The sequence below is a fragment of the Pipra filicauda genome, unplaced genomic scaffold, assembly GCF_003945595.2.
Source record: "Pipra filicauda isolate LSUMZ 115617 unplaced genomic scaffold, ASM394559v2 scaffold291_size933811_pilon, whole genome shotgun sequence".
Lineage (NCBI taxonomy): Eukaryota > Metazoa > Chordata > Aves > Passeriformes > Pipridae > Pipra > Pipra filicauda.
Window position 1 is genome coordinate 208,001 of NW_024104411.1, and position 15,543 is coordinate 223,543.

At 60.9% G+C, this 15,543-nt stretch overlaps 2 protein-coding genes across 2 annotated transcripts; both read left to right on the plus strand.

Annotated features, from left to right (window-relative positions):
• The first annotated feature begins 2,715 nt into the window (after nt 1-2,715).
• Nucleotides 2,716-5,096, plus strand: LIME1 (Lck interacting transmembrane adaptor 1). The gene is made up of 5 exons (XM_027710474.2): nt 2,716-2,831; nt 3,311-3,359; nt 3,451-3,538; nt 3,725-4,137; nt 4,496-5,096. The coding sequence occupies exons 1-5, from the start codon at nt 2,716-2,718 to the stop codon at nt 4,898-4,900; spliced, it is 1,071 nt and encodes a 356-aa protein (XP_027566275.1). The 3' UTR covers nt 4,901-5,096.
• A 3,736-nt stretch (nt 5,097-8,832) lies between these two features.
• On the plus strand, nt 8,833-14,020 carry SLC2A4RG (SLC2A4 regulator). Its single transcript, XM_039382969.1, has 8 exons — nt 8,833-8,955; nt 10,800-11,092; nt 11,793-11,902; nt 11,988-12,232; nt 12,588-12,688; nt 12,796-13,063; nt 13,179-13,258; nt 13,346-14,020. The coding sequence occupies exons 1-8, from the start codon at nt 8,833-8,835 to the stop codon at nt 13,455-13,457; spliced, it is 1,332 nt and encodes a 443-aa protein (XP_039238903.1). The 3' UTR covers nt 13,458-14,020.
• The last annotated feature ends 1,523 nt before the right edge of the window (nt 14,021-15,543 follow it).

Below are 15,543 nucleotides of genomic sequence, written 5' to 3' on the forward strand. Positions count from 1 at the left end.
TTCCCCCTGGTTTCTTGCAAAAACAGGCTTTGAGTAGCTTCACAGACCTTCTGCTCATCACCCTGCACTCAAAACTGTGTGGTTTTATCTGGGGAGATGAATCAGAGGTCGGGCAGAATCAGGAGCAGCACTGAGTTTTACAGTGAAGTTGATCTTGTTTTCATGAAACCTGGCTGAGGAACTTGCGCTTTTTGTAGGAGTCACAAAAAACTCCCACATCCTGGAGTTAACAAACCATCTGCCCTTCACGGTGCCTGTGCTGGGGTGTCACGGAGGGGAGTTATCCCTCCTGGGCCGTGGGTGTGTGTCGCACGTACGCAACGGCCGTGGCCGCCCTTGCCTTCAAAGCCATCTGGGCTTGCGGAGCCAGCACGTTGTGAAACCTCGTCTGCTGAGTCTCCTGCCCCAGGGAACAGCCCCAGGACTGGGAGATCGATAACTTTATTGGCAGGAAATTCAGGTGTAGGTTTTGGAAGGTCTGGTTGAGACTTTGCCTTGCAAACCTGCTCGGTCCTACCCGAGCGGCTTCAGTCGGGCGCTGAGTTTTGCTCGCAAATACGTAGTTTTGGGAGGCCCAACGAGTTGTCCAAAGTGGCTTTTCCCAGTGACTGCTGAGCCTGCAATAGACAGTTTCACTGGTCAGAAATCCAGGAGCAACCACTCAGCTGCACAACTGAGTAGGTCAGAAGAATTTCTCTGTATTCATTTCCACTCAGGAAGCCTGTCCCTTCTTCAGTCTTAAAAATTCAGGGATGGAAAATCCCCCCGTTGTGGGATAAGCTGCCCCATGTGTGCCTGCCTCAGCATGCTGAAAGCTTCCACCTCGATTCCGACATCGCACCAGTTCCCGACTGTTGTTCCTCGTTAGAACTTTGTCTGCTGAACCCCAGAGCCTGCTCGGCTCTGCCCTGAGCACGGCCACTCCTGCAGCCTGTGATCCCATCACTCTAATGAGCTGAGTGAGTCCAGCGAGGAGCTCCAGGCTCTGTCTAACACGACAGCCCTGTTGCAGGTAATCCATGTAATTAATGTATGCTCAGACAGAAAAGCTGTGTTGTCTAATTAAAAAGTCGTTGGAGAGGGAACAGCCTTCCCTTCCCAGCTCTGATCTAAGCCAGTCTGTCCAGCCTGGTTAGTCCCTAAAAACTCTCTGTCTCACTTTCTACCTTGAACTAATTGGTCTCCAGGGTTCAGGCTTCAGTCAGGGCAGTTTCCAAAGGCATGGGAAGTTCTCAGATAAAAGGGTGCTCTCGGATAGAAGGGTGCTGCGAGTGGGCAGAGACCTGCCAGTTATAGGGGTAAAGATGTTCCAAAGATGCTGCAGTGTGACATGGAGGTCAGGGCAGTGGGGACAGTGGGCACAGACTGCCCCGCTCACTGTGGAGCTGCTGTAGCTTCTGAGATTCACATGAGGCAGGATGGCTTCTCATCAGAGCTCATCTGGTCTTTGTCATCCGGATGGTGATATGTAAGAGGGTGAGTAAGAGGCGCTCGGTGTGCCCCGCAGGATCTCTGGGTGCCCAGCCGTGCTGGTGGAAGCTGTCCTGCTCAGCTCTGCCCGGGGACCCTGCTGGCCCCGTCTGGATCGGCTTCCGTGGCTTCTTGGAGCCGGGCTTTACTCCCGGGCTGGGAACTGCCTCCGCCTCCTTTCGGCGTTTCCCGGGTGCGGGTCACAGGCCAGCCTTTTTTGGAGCGCAGGGTGCACTGAGCTGAGCTCTGCAGAGCCGGGAGCCGCAGCCGCCGTCGACGCTGGGGCAGGTGAAGCTGTGTCAGCTTTTGCTTTGGGTTTGCAGCGCGCTGACGGCTGAGCAGGGACGGGGATGGTGGGACAGGGGTCACCAAGAGCCTCCCGGGAATGATCCTGACAGGCTGGGGAGCATCTGCACTTTGTGTCGGGCTTCCCAGCACCTTTGTGCCTCTGCACCACTTGCTCTGGCCCTGCCACTGCTGCCGTTTACAGGAGAGGACTCTTCCCTTGAGGAAGGTGCAGGGACAAGGGCTGGATTTGGGCAAAGCATGGCTTCAGGCAGAGGGAAGTGGTGGAAAGGTTGGGCGTTGTCTGCTCTGTCACAGCAGAGAGCAGCTGCAGACCTGGGACTGTGGTGGCGGAGGAGAGGTGGGGTCTGTGTGAGACCTGCTGCAGTCAGAGGGTGTCTCGTGGTGTGACAAGGGAGAGGAGGGGAAGATGGCTGTGAGGCCGAAGCTCTCTCCATTTCTGGGAAGCTGAATCATCTGCCTGTCCTGTCTGGCCTCCCCTATGCTTGGGAGTGGTGTCACCTCCATCCCACAGCCCAGGCGGTGTCCCGGTGTCCCCAGAAAGCACTCTGTCACTTTTTAAGTGACTCCAGAGGTTTTCTGGGGCCCCTGGCAATCTTCTTTTCAGCATCTCAGTGGCAACCTGGGAGCTTGAATCTCGTTGGGTTTGCTGGGTTGGTTTTTTCAAAAGGAACCAAAAGTTTTCCTGGGATGTGGCAGAGCACCTGCTCCTGGGTGTCCACACTGGGTGGGGCACTGGAGGCATCTTGGTCACCCTGGGGAGGGCAACCACTGGCCGGAAAATGGGACTCCCAGTGCATGTCCCCCTCCAGAGGGGCCTCTCAAGTCATGGAGCACCATTTCATGCTGTGGTGAGCCCGGCAGTGCCTGGCTGCACCCCAGCTCATGTTCTCTCTCCCCAGAGCTCAGCCCCACGGTGGTGTTGGAAGCAGATCCCCCATGGCTGCAGCCGGTGGCGAGGGGCCGGTGGGGACCCCGCTCCTGCCGACCGGCGCTGCCCTGGCCCTGCTCGGTGGCCTGGTCTACCTGGGTGCCCTGTGTGCTGCCTGCAGACGGTACGTGCTGCCTGCAGCCCCTCTGCTTTCCCTCCTGGCACTGGGATGGGGCTGGGGGCCCCTTGGTGGCATTTGGTGGCCACATGTGGAGACTCTGTGTGTGCCCATCCTGAGCTGGCACTGCTGGGATCTGCTTCTCTGCTCGCCTCAGACCCCAGTGACCTGTACCCCAGTGCCCAGGGACACCTCCTGCACCCAAAAATCTCACAGGAGCAACCCAGAGAGGGCTGAGCTGTGCGCAGGATGGGCAGGGTGGGTGATGCCAGTGGCAATGCCATGGGTGGTGCCAGTGGTGCCCGGCACAGCTCAGTTGTAGGATGCAACTGAGACCTCCCCAGCCAGCACAGACCCTGCTGCAGGGCTGGGGAAAGGAGCAGTGAGATGTGGTTTGGGGGATGCCAGGTTGGGGTCCTGGGGCACCTGCTCCTCACCCCTGGCTTGGCCACCCACCTTAAGCTCAGCTCCACTTCTCCCCACAGCAAGGGCAGGAAGAAGGTCGCTCCAGATGGGGTGAAACTGGTGGATGAGGTAAGCACATGTTGGGGGACAGGATCAGCCCCAGGGGGGAGCTCTGGGGCCCCCAGCTCCCAGACATGAAGCTGAGAGTGTGTGTTCCCAGGCCCTGCTCCGGCAGACACAGCTGCGGTCACTCAGCAAGTCTGACACGAAGCTGCATGAGCTGTACCGGCTGAAGGCCAGAGACAGCGGTGAGTGGCCATGGAGCCAGGGGAGCCGAGGGGCTGGTGGCCCTTGGCAAGTGCCTGCGGTCCCCACGCTGCCTGGGGAGCACACCACGACATGCACACCCATGCTGCGGTGCCGGCGTGGTGCTGGCACAGGGGTTGGTGCTGCTGCCTCCCCCATGTCCCCTCGTCTCCTCTCCTCTCCCGCAGCCCAGCGCCCGGCCAGCCTGGATCTCCCCTGTCCTGCAGCCCCCGGAGCTGAGTCCCTGCTCAGCTCTGGCCTCCTGCACCGTGAGCTGCCCCGGATTCCTGTCCCCGAGCCACCGGCCGCCTCCCCAGCCCCCGACCAGACCTACTCCAACCTGCTCTTCACCCCACTGAGGAAACCAGCAGCAGACACCGTCTATGAGTCCCTGGCAGTGGGGGGGGAGGACACCCCAGTGTCCCTTACACCCGCTGGCACCCAGGTGTCCCCCCCGCGGGTGGGACATGGGGTGGCCGATTACGCCTGTGTCCATAAGGTGAAGAAGGCAGTGCCTGTGGAGGTGCAGGATGGGGCCATGGCGGGACCCTCTGGAGCACAACAATGCTGGGATGGCACAGGCAATGCCCCCCGGGCCAAGGTACGATTCTGGGGGGCATCAGGGATGGGGTACAGAGCAAGTCGTATAACTCCCTGCCTCCCTGTAGCACCTGTGTTTGGAGCAGGGTATAAATTAGGCTACTGCATTTTCACTGGGGCTTTTTGGGGAGGCAGAATGAAACCAAAACCTCAAGGGGCAGGCAATGCCCACGATGCTGCTCTCTATGCCCCACAGAAGGCTTCCTGGGGTGCGCAAAAAGTGGGATCCCCAACAGTTAATCCACTGCCAGGATCCTCTTGCGGGGCTGTGAGAATCTGGGGGGGTCACAGGCACAGGGATACCCTGCAGTGGGCAGGGATCACCCCCAAGCCCCCACCCAAAAAAGTTCCTTTTGCAGCTGGAAGAGATGTACTCGACAGTGTGCAAAGCCACCAAGAAGAAATCCCAGGTCCCTGCATCGACCCCAAGGGCCTCAAGGGAGGCGGGTTCTGGGTGGCCACCCCCCTGCCAGCAGGAGGGTGCCCCAGCTGGGTGCTGGACCCCATCAGCCCAAGGCTCCCTGGACCCCTGCTATGAATCCATCAATGACAGAGCCTGGACTGCTCAGGGCCGTGGCCCCGACCCTGACTACGAGGCTGTGGACATTAACTGGAAGAAGGCAGCGAAACGGGACAAGCTGGGGAAGACCTGTGTCCCTGAGAACCTGTACGAGAGCGTTGGGGACATTTGGGCAGGGGAGCCCCGGAGAGCCTCCACCCGGACGACAGCCAACGGGCTGGAGGTGTACATCACCAACCTATAGCCCCCCAGGAGCAGGATCAGTGCCACAGTGGGGTCCCACCATGGCTGGACACTGTCAGTGCCCACAGACAGGCACCTGCAGCCCTGGGGCATCCCTGCACATGCTCTCTGTATATATTTCTGTTACTTTTCTTTAAGTGTCTTTGTCCCATCCTATCCCAGCTGGTGCCAGCAGGTTGCTGGTGGGATGCCCCAGGGTGGGCAGTTTGGGGGTGCTGGGTGCCGTGTGGGACCCCAATGGGACAGGGCTGGTGGTACCACCAAGACAAGAACAGGATGGGGACCAATCATGTTTTGGGGCAGGGGGTGGCAGGACTGTGGTCAGCCCTGTCAGGGGCTGCAGGATCAGACCCTCATCAGGGGTTTTATGCCATGAGTGAGGGTCTCTGTCCTCCTCCTGCTGCCTTGGGTAGACCAGGGCCCCCTCCAGCCCCCAGGAAGCCCTGAGTGACTTTGCTTCCATCACGGAATGTCCCTTGTTATGGGGAGATGGAATCATCCCTGTGCTTTTATGGAATCATAGAATATCCTGAATTGGAAAGGACCCACAAGGGATCATTAAGTCCAACTCCTGGCCCTGCACAAGACAACCCAGAAATCTCACCTTGTGGGTTGTGGACTGTGGCAGTGTGGACAGTGGGCTCTGCTCCATCCTCTGTCTCCCCACTCCCACCCCTTCAGAGCCACGCAAGTGTGTCTCCGTGGGCAGCCATCACCCGAACACCATTAAAAGGTTGAGAGGGTGTTAACACTCCTTAACTGGATCTAAATATGTGATTCTGGGGGCTGGTGCTGCTGCAGCAGCGACGCAGCGATGCTGGTGCTGGGAAAGCCCCTTTGGGCACAGTGTGACTGTGGGTGCACCTGCTCTGCATGGATGGTTTGGCACCTCCGAAATGGGGACATGCAGCCACCAAGAGCTGCCAAAATGGGATGGCCTTTGCCAGAGCACTGACTTGCTCAGGAGCTTTGTACAGGGTTTGGGCAGGAACTGGGGCGTATTTGCACAGCACTTGCTGCCTGCTCACCTCCCGTCTCCCCCGTGGGTCCTGCAGCCTCAGTGTGCCAAAAATTGAGTGCTTGGGAGAGCTGGACGTGCACCTGGACCCTCAGACCCCAGAGCTTAAGCTTTCCTCCTCTTCTCCCCACTGGGAATTGTGCATCCCTGCCCCAAGGGATGCCCAGTGCCCTCCAGGCAATGCCACGATGGTGGCCCGGGTGTAGCCCAGCTGGCCAGGGGCTACCTAACATGGTGGCACAGTGGCCTGGTGCTCGCTGGAGCCGGGTGGAACCTGCGGCCCCTTTGCCGTGCCGTGCCGTGCCATGCTGTGCAGCAGGAAGCCACACGCCTTCCTTCAGCAGCTTTGCCCCCACACCGCGGCAGGTGAAGAGATTAAAACCGAAAACGCGGCGCTCAGCAAACCCCGCCGCAGGCGTTAGAGCCGGAGGCACCCCAGCCTTCGTCAGCCCCGTGCTCGACACCAAACCACAGCGCCCGCTCGAGAGCTGCTCCCATCCCCCTGCCAGATAAGGGCTCCGATAGAACTCGGCTGGTGCCGGTGCTGCCACGCTCTTCCTGCTGCCAGCCTGGCAACGGCGCCTGGGCTCCCCCCGCGCTGCCCCCGGCCGCATCCTTCCCCTGCTCCCCTTCTCCGTCATCCCACCCCACAAAGCCGGGTCCCCCCTGCACCACCTGAACCCCCTGGAAGCTGTTTTGGGCTGCGTGGCCCCACACAGGAGCATCACCTCCTTGTGGGATCAGAGCAGCTTCGCTCTGGGGCAAAGTGGGCCCTGTGCTGCCCCAGGGGCCGGCATGTGGGTACCACTGTGCCACCTCCATGGGGAAAGGAAGGCTTGGCATGGCACCTGGGGAGGGGAAACTCCTGTTCTGGCAGAGCATCTTCCCAACCTGCCCCAGCAGCAGCAGAAGCAGCCCACTGTGCAGGGCTGCCTGCTTGCCTGTAATTCCTGCGGGACTTCGGAGAGCCAGACTCAAATAAAAGAACAACTGCTCAGTCCTCAGGGCGACGGAAAATGTGCCTGGAACCCTGCAGTCTCGAAATCTGGGTAGCGAATGAAGAATCCACCCCGAAACGTCTCGGAGTCTCGCGATCTGGTCTGGATGGTTGAGGTCAGAGCGAGGGGAACGGGTAGGGCTGGGAGCACCCCTCCTCGGGCCCGGGGACAGACCTGTACGGGGCTCTAAGTCACGCTGCGAGGGGATGGTGCTAAACGGTGCTATTCCCACAAGAGGGAGCGAGCAGGAGCCCAGCGCACGCCGTACGGTGCAGAACGGGGCTGCCGTGTAGTCCTGCACTCTGTAGGACATTGCACGGTGCTGCAAGATGCTGTACACACCGCACGGTGTGGCACCGCACGGTGCTGTACTGGGCGCCGTGCGGGGCTTTGTACCGTAAGTATCCACATCCCGCATGTCCCTGCACCCCGCAGGGCTCGGTGGCTGCGCGGCATCACACGGCTCTGCACCCAAACCAGCTCCACACCTGAGCAGCTCCGCACCCTGCCCAGCCCCACATCCCTGCAGCTCACTCCCGCACCCCGGCAGCCCTGCACCCCCCAGCAGGCAGCCAGGGGAGATGGGAACTGTGGGCACGACTCCGGCTCCCTCTGCAAGACCACTTGGGAGAAAGTCATCACAGCCCAGTCCAGAGCCAACTCGGCCCTGGCAAGGACATCCAGGTACCACAGGGGCGTCTCCCAGGAATGCCAGTGCCGGGAAGGTGATTCTTGAGGGTGTCCTGTGCAGGGGCCATGAGTTGGACTCAATGATCTTTGTGTGTCCCTTCCAACTCAGGAGATTCTATGGCTCTAGGGTTCTATTTTGGGATGGCACCTTGCCGACCCCCCCCGCCGCCCGGGCCGGGGGTCGGGCTGGTGGCACCGGGGCCCTGTGCAAGGGCGGGCGATGCCCGTGGAGTTGCACAACACCGAACGGAGCTGTCGGAGCCGCCAGCTCAGCGCTTCGGCCGCCGTTAACCATTAAACCAGAGCAGGGGTGGCGGCGGAGACTCCCCCGGCACCCCCAGGCTCCTCCAGGGCCGCGCTAAAGGGGGCTGCGGGGCCGGACCCACCCCAGGGACAGGACAGGACGGGGATGAAGGCTGCTGCGCTTCTTCTCCCGTTCCCCCTGGGCAGGCTTGGGGCCCCGCGGGCGTCCCGGTTCCCGGGGGACGCTGCTAATCCCTCCCTTCCTTGCAGGAGGACCCCGCGGGCGGCAGTCCCGGGGTGATACCCGGGCTCTTGGCCGGGCCCGTGGGGGCTTTACCGGTTTGCTGCTTTATTTCACATTTAGGAAAGCACCTGGACATGGCGCAGGGTGGAAGCGGCACCTCCAGCCATCCCGCTCCCTTCCCATCAGAGCAGGGAATAAGGTGTAGCCAAAGCCCCCCTGGAAGCAAGCTGGGAACATTGCCTTCCCGGGCAGGGCATCCCCGGGATGCTGCCCTAGCACCCCCAAAGTCCCTGAGCCGCGGGCTGCTGGGGGACAGGCAGGGAGACAGGGTGGGGACAGGCAGGGGCCACCGTCCGGGACAGACACACGGACTCTGTCCCGGCCTCCAGAATGCAGGTTGGTCAATCCAGCAGCAGCAGGACCTGGTGGCCCCTCGCCGGCCCTCCCGGCCCGGGGGCAGTCGGGGCAGGTGAGGAAGAGCATGGATGGGAGGCAGCTCGGGCTGCCCCAAGCACCCCGGAACCCCAATACCCAGTACACTACAAGTACCCCATGCACCCCACATACCCAGAGCACCCCAGAATCCAGTGCACTCAGGGCATTCCAAGCACCCCACGTACCCCTTGCACTGCAGGTACTCCATGCACCCCACATAACCCTGGGCACCCCAGTACCCCCTGCGCCCCCTGTACGCTACACAACCCACACACCCAGGGCACCCCACATGCCCAGGACACTCCATGCACTCTGTGAACCCCATGTACTCCGGTACCTACCTCAAGCACTCCCAGTACCCCAAGCACCCCGGGCACGCCACACCCAGTCCTGCCATTCTGGATGGGTTTGGGCAGCGATTCTTCGTGGTGGGCAGGACTGACCCAAATCGATTGGGATTGGGGACCGCCCTCCCACCCCAGAAATGCAGACCACACCTCCTTCCCAGCACAGAGACACTGTAACTTTTGGGGGAGCCCTATAGCCAACTTCCAGTGGGTCTAAAACTTCCGAGGGAATTTTGGGGGGGCCATATAATTTTTGGGGGAGTATCACTTTGTGGGGAGCCCGCAACTTTTGGAGAACCCCTCTAACTCATCCGCAGCCCTATAATTTGGGGGGGGCCGGCATAACCTTTGGGGGAGAAACTCCCCGAGTTTGAACGCTGGAAAGCTTCACCCCGGGAAGTCTGAAGAAGCTGCCGGGAGTTGAGGGGGGGGGGGGCTTTTTTTGTGGGGGCGCCCCGAATTCCTCGCCGTAACAACAAAATCGGAGAGACTTTCGGGCGGGGAAGGTTCCTCCGCAACTTTTTGGGGTGCGCCGCGACTTTGGCGGGAAAGCGCGGCGTGGCTTCACGGCGGCCCCAGACGTGCCGGGAGGGGTCCCAGGGGTGCCGGGACGTGGGGAGGCAGGGGGTGACGTTGGTTGGAGCTGGTGGGTGGGATGGGGGGGTGTGGCGTATTTTTGGGGGGTCCCGCGGGCAGCGCCCGGCGGGAGGGCGGGGCGCGCGAACATGGCCGCGGTCGGCGGGGGCGTGGCCGAGGCGCGGAGGGGGCGTGACAGCGGTGGGCGGGGCGAGGGGGCGTGGCCGCGCGGGAAGGGGGGGCGTAGTGACAGCGCACCACCGCCAATCAGAATCTCTGAAAGCGGCGACCGCGCTCCAGCGCGCGCGGCCCGGCCAATGGCGAGGCGCGGGGGGGGCGTGGCCAAGAGGCCGGCGCCCGACCCCGGGCCGCGCGCGGCGGAGCGCGCTCCCCCCCGCCCTCGCCCCCCCGCCCCCGCCGGGCCGCGGCCGCTCCGCGCATGGACCCCCCGCGCCCGCCCGCGGTCCTAATGCCCGCCCGCCGCCGCCGCCGCCCGCCACCGCCGCCCGCCGGGGCCGCCGCCAAGGTACCGCGGGGGGGGCGGCGGCGGCGGACATGGGGGTGGGATCCGGGGGAGGTGGCGGCGGCGGCGGCGGGGGGGGGCGGTGACAGCTGACAGCGGCCCGCCCGAAAGTTTCCCCGCCGGTAAAATGGCGCCGCGATGGGATAAACTTTGGCGGGGGGGTGTGTAGCGTCGGGGAGCCGGGGGGTGGTGGGTTACACACACACCGCACACCTCCCCCCTCCCGCGGTGGGATCATCCCTCCTGGATCGCAGCCCTGTGCGATATTCCAGGGATCTGCCCTGGGAGGGATCCGCCCAGCGCCGCCCTTCGGAGATCAGCTAAGATCCGCTTGGAGCGGGATCCGCTTGGAGCAGGATCAGCTTGGTGCTGGACCACCTGGGATCTCCCTGGAGCCGGATCCCCTTGGCGCCGCAGCTCAGGCTGGGGATGGTGTCTGGGATTGGCCTGGCAGAGACAAGTGTGCTCCCAGCGCTGGGGATACCTGCTGGATCCTGGGGGATCAGCTCAGAGAGGAATAAACTTGGGATGTGGATCCCTAGAAGGGATCTGAGCTGGCATGTGGGATGTGTGTGCTGCCATCCTGGAGCTGCCTTGCAGAAGAGTGTCAGGTCATCTACTGGCTCTGGAGATCCCTGCTGGATCCCTACTGGATCCCTGCTCATGGTCCTGTGAGTCTGTCTGTGGAGGGATCCACTGGTTGCTGATGCTCAGCCAGCAGGTGTTGGCACTGGGATCAGCCTCCCGGGACCATCTGGGGATTGCCAAGGAGATCCTGACTGGATACCACTGCGAGCTGGTGGGATCCACATGGGATCTACCCTAGCGGGTGGCCAGCAGGGTCCCTACACGGCCCTGCCTGGCGGCACCGATCCAACTCCCGAAACCCAACCCAAAGTCGTGGGAGGATCCCTGCGGGATCCACTGCTCAGGGACTCTTGGCTTCCCACCTCCGTCTCTCCCACAGGCTCCACTGGGATCCGAGGGCTGGCTGGGGGAGCCGCCACCACGCCAGGATCCGGCCAGCCGGGAGGCCGTGCTGCGGGTGCTGGACGCGGGGCTGGAGCAGTACCTGGCGCTGCACTCGGCCATGCAGTGCATCCCCGTGCCCTGGCACAGGTAGGGCCACCGGCACAGCCACCGCCCTCCCGCCGGCACCGGCCTCACCAGAGCAGACGGGATTTTGTCCGCCGGCCACAGAAGGACTTTGGCCGCTGTCGGCCGTGCCGGGGTGTCCTGCAGTGACCGACCATCCCCCTGGGACAGCTCTGGGGACTCCCACTGTGCTGTGTGCTGGGCTGGAAGCATCACTGCCCTCCTGCACTGGGTTTTCCCTTTGCAAAATGATTTCTGGTGCTCCTGACCTCTTGCTTCTTTTTTTCTTAATCTAAATTTTTTTATAGTTTTTTTCCCACCTCATGGAGTTGTTTGGCCCAAGCTGAGCCATCCCCACATCTCTGGGCAGGATGTGGATGCTGGTACCCTCCAGCCCACGGGCATGGAGGGTTTTCCCCTGGGCTGGGAGGCAGCAGTGTTTTTGGCTGGCTGCCTGCACTTCTGCCATGCCATGCCAGGTAGGATTCCAGCCAGCTGCTGGGATGATCCCTGTGGGGATCAGCGGCATTTCGGGGTACTACAGGGCACCCACTTTGCATCTGGTGATACCCCCAGCACAGTGTGGCCACTGTGGCCTTGTGCCACTCACACAAGCAGACCACTGTGTCCCCCAGTCCCAGCAGCTCATGGGGGGATGGAGAGGGATGGAGTGCCTCAGGAGGCCCCATCCATCCTGACACAGCCCCCCTGCTCTCACTGGCAGGAAGCTCTCGGGCAAGGCAGGCATCGATGAGGTGATGGCGGCCGCGGTGCTCACCAGCCTCTCCACCAGCCCACTGGTGCTCGGGCACCCACCGGCCACTCATGCCCCAGGTGAGAGCGTGTCCTTGTCCCCCTGTACCTGGACACGTGTCCCATGGCAGGACCTGACCTTCCTCCTCCTCCTCCTCCTCACCAGAGCCGGGTGGTGAAATCTGGAAGGAGGCTCCTGCCATGTCCTCCAGCTGCAGCAGCAGCAGCAACACCAGCGGGGACTGGAGCTGGGACCCCCCCAGCGACCGCTCCACCCCCTCCACCCCCTCACCCCCCCTCTCCAGCCACGTCCCCGGCACCTTCCTGCCCACTCCGCTGTCGGATGAGGGCCCTGATGAGCCCAACGGCACCCACTTCATCTTTGGAGAGCCCATCCCACGGAAAAGGAAGGTGGGATGAAGCTGGGGATGATTCTGGGGGTGAGGTTGGGGATGGGGAATAGTGGGGATGGGGATGAAGAAGAGGATGAATTTAGGATGAGGTTGAGGATGCAGCTGGTGCTGGGAATGAGGTTGGGAATGGGGATTGTGAGGGTGGGGATGAAGAGGAGGATGAGGTAAAGGGTGGGAATGAAGAAGAGGATGACTTTGGAATGGGGATAACAATTTGGATGGGGTTGGGGATGGGGATAATGCTAGAGATGAGAGTGGGGCTGGAGACGAGGTTGGGGATGGGGATGACAGTGCAGATAGGGATGAGGATGTGATGGAGATAGGGCTGCCAGCCTGACACCTCTCTCCTGCAGAACTCCACCAAGGTGATGTTCAAGTGCTTGTGGAAGAGCTGCGGCAAAGTCCTCAGCAGCTCCTCAGGGATACAGAAGCACATCCGAACTGTGCACCTTGGGTAAGCACGTGGGGTCCCCCTGGACACCCCCAGGTCCCCTGGTGCCCCCTGTGGGGTCCTGCCGTGGAGGGGGACAGTGTTGCAGCCAGACCCTGCTGTCCCTGCAGCCGGAAAGCTGACCCCGAGCAGAGTGATGGTGAGGAGGATTTCTACTACACGGAGCTGGACGTGGACGTGGATGTGCTGACGGATGGGCTCTCCAGCCTGACTCCTGTCTCACCCACCTCCTCGGTGCCTCCCGCCTTTCCTGGCCCCGAGGCTCCGGCTCCGCCGCTGCCGCTGGCACTGCCGATCCCCGACCTGGCACTGGCCTCCCCCTGCAGCCCCCCGGGCCCCCCCGGCCGCTGCCACGTCCACACGGACCACGCGTACCAGGTGAGGGGGGACAGGGATGGAGGGGGACAGGGATGGGCGGGGGGCTCACCACCGTCACCCTCCAGCCCCCGCAGCCACCCCGTGTCTGACGGGGGCTGTGTCCTCTCTCTTCCAGGGCTGCCGGATCCCCCCGCGGCCACCGGTGTCCCCTTCCTCACCCACCCCACCTCCGCCCAAGCCACCCGCCGTCCCCAGGTGAGCCACGGCCATCGCGCCCCGCCCTGTCCCCTCCCACCCGCGTGTCCCCCCTCCCGGTGACCTGTCTGTGCCCTTTTCCCGCAGGAGGCCGCGGGGCGATGCCAAGAAGTGCCGCAAGGTGTACGGCATGGAGCACCGGGAGATGTGGTGCACGGCGTGCCGCTGGAAGAAGGCCTGCCAGCGCTTCCTCGACTGACGGGGCCCCCCCCCGGCTCCCTCCTTCTTGCACATTTTGCACTCGAGGTGCCTTCGCGCCCCCCCGGCCGCCCCCCCGGACTCAGGGAACGGCCCCCCGAAAGCTTTATGCACACACACACACAGCCCCCCTGCCCCCCCAGCCAGGGAGCTTCTCCCCCTTCCCCCTCTTTTTCCTTCGAAAATAAGCTAAATCCAACCCCGCTCCTGGCAGGTGGGGGCTGTGGGGGGGTGTGGCTGGCTGCTCCCGGCCCCCTCCCCACTCTGGCTTGGGGACCCCCCAAATAAGCTGTGCCTGTGGCCGGTGGGGGCTCGGGAAAGGGGGTGTCTGTTCCTCCCGGGGGGCAGCCCCAGTGCCCAGGGCAGAAGTGGGCGCCTGCCCCCCCTTTTTACCCCCCCAGGGGGTTTTTACTCTTTGTATTGTCATTTCTCTCTCTTGTTCCGGGGAGCAGCAGCTCCCTCCGGGGCATGCCCCGGGAAGTGCCTGCAGGAATGCGCCCATTTGCACTAAGCCAAACTGCACAAAGAGGGGTCTTTTTGTTTTCCTTTTTTTTTCTTTTTTTTTTTTTTTTTCTCCTTCGTGTGGTTTTTATTTTTTAAATAAAATATACGAAAATTCGTCATTTTAACCACTCCCACAGCACGAGAGCGCGCGGGCCGCAGGACGCCTCCAGCCCTGGATGGGTTTTAAGGGAATTAATTCACTTTAAACCCCCTTTTTACCCAAAAAAAACCCTTCCCCCCCCCCCCCAAACCGTTTCTCCCTTCTTGTCCTGTCACCTTCCAGCCCAGGCAGTGGCTCAGGACTGGGTTTGGCCAGGCCATGCCACCCTGCTCCTTTCCCCATGCAGGGAGGGGACAGGGAGGGCTGGTGGCCCTGCCACCTTCCTGTCCTGTGGGAAGGTTTCCTTGTCCCCTCTGGGGATGTGATGTATGAGATCTAGAAGGAAAAAAACCCGACCAGTATTTGGATTTTCTTTTTGATGGTTCCTGCTCTTTACTGTTAAGACAGGCAGGGTGGGCACCCTGGGCCCCTGGGCACCCCCAGACCTGCTGCCACCCCCTCTCCTGCATCCCCTGGCAATGGCATCACCCTGTGCATCCTCCTGGGAGTTGTTTTAATTTCAGATAAAGCCCTAAAAATAAGGAAATTTCCACCAACACGCAGCAGGGAGGGGGGGAATGAGCCACAAGGTGCCTGTTTGGGATAGAGATGGGAAAGGGGAAGGGTGAGGGAGCAGCACCCCCAGCCTGAGGGCGAGCAGAGCTCCCTGCTGGGGTGAAGGGAGGTTTTGGGGAGTGAGGACCCCCATCCCCACATCCAGGAGCAGAGGGGGATGCAGGGCCCTGCAGCACCAGAGGGCTGCAGCTGGGTGGTGCCCACGGTCCCCCCATGTCACCCCATCCTTAAACACAGGGCAAGGAGGAAAATAATAACAACTACGTATTAAAAGAAAAAAAAAAAAGAAAAACCAGACAAAATTGTAGCAGCAATTTCCCAATTTATTGAAACTGATTGATTTTTGCAGGTATGTCTAAGCTAAATCCCATCACAAAGGTTCTATCCGAGGGGTAGCCCCCGGCAGGCAAGGAACCGGGCAGCAACTAGAAAATAAAATCAGATTTACCTGAACTACATCGACAGAAAATCAGTACAACACAGCATGTTCTCCCACTGACTTCTGGTTACGAAATCTCCTCAACCTCCCCAAAATATTAAACACATCTTCAATACAAACACAGGTTTATAATAATTAATATAAAGTCAGTATAATATAGAATATTCCCAGAAAAAAAAAAATCAACAATCTTCAAACACCGTCCTTTTTGTGTTTGTTCAGCTTTATTTTTGTAGACAGGTTTAAAGCACGTCGAAAAATAAATATATATGAAAGCATACACACAGCACTCTGACTAGGGGGGACTAAAAAAAAAAAAAAAGGCTGAAATTCAAAACACAATTCAGGATCTACAAAAATCAAAGGAACCATTAATTATGGCTTTTGTAGGAGTCGCACGTGTCACAGAATGAGCGAAAATTAAGATTATCTTTCAGAATATTGCAAAAAATTCCAGTTTTTGCATTG

Coding starts and splice junctions, on each gene's coding strand:
- SLC2A4RG (XM_039382969.1), top strand. CDS start 8,833: ATGCACTCTGTGAACCCCATGTACTCCGGTACCTACCTCAAGCACTCC. Junction 8,956..10,799: donor TTGGGCAGCGATTCTTCGTG/GTGGGCAGGACT, acceptor GATCTACCCTAG/CGGGTGGCCAGCAGGGTCCC. Junction 11,093..11,792: donor ATCCCCGTGCCCTGGCACAG/GTAGGGCCACCG, acceptor TCTCACTGGCAG/GAAGCTCTCGGGCAAGGCAG.
- LIME1 (XM_027710474.2), top strand. CDS start 2,716: ATGGCTGCAGCCGGTGGCGAGGGGCCGGTGGGGACCCCGCTCCTGCCG. Junction 3,360..3,450: donor GGGTGAAACTGGTGGATGAG/GTAAGCACATGT, acceptor GTGTGTTCCCAG/GCCCTGCTCCGGCAGACACA. Junction 3,539..3,724: donor GCTGAAGGCCAGAGACAGCG/GTGAGTGGCCAT, acceptor CCTCTCCCGCAG/CCCAGCGCCCGGCCAGCCTG.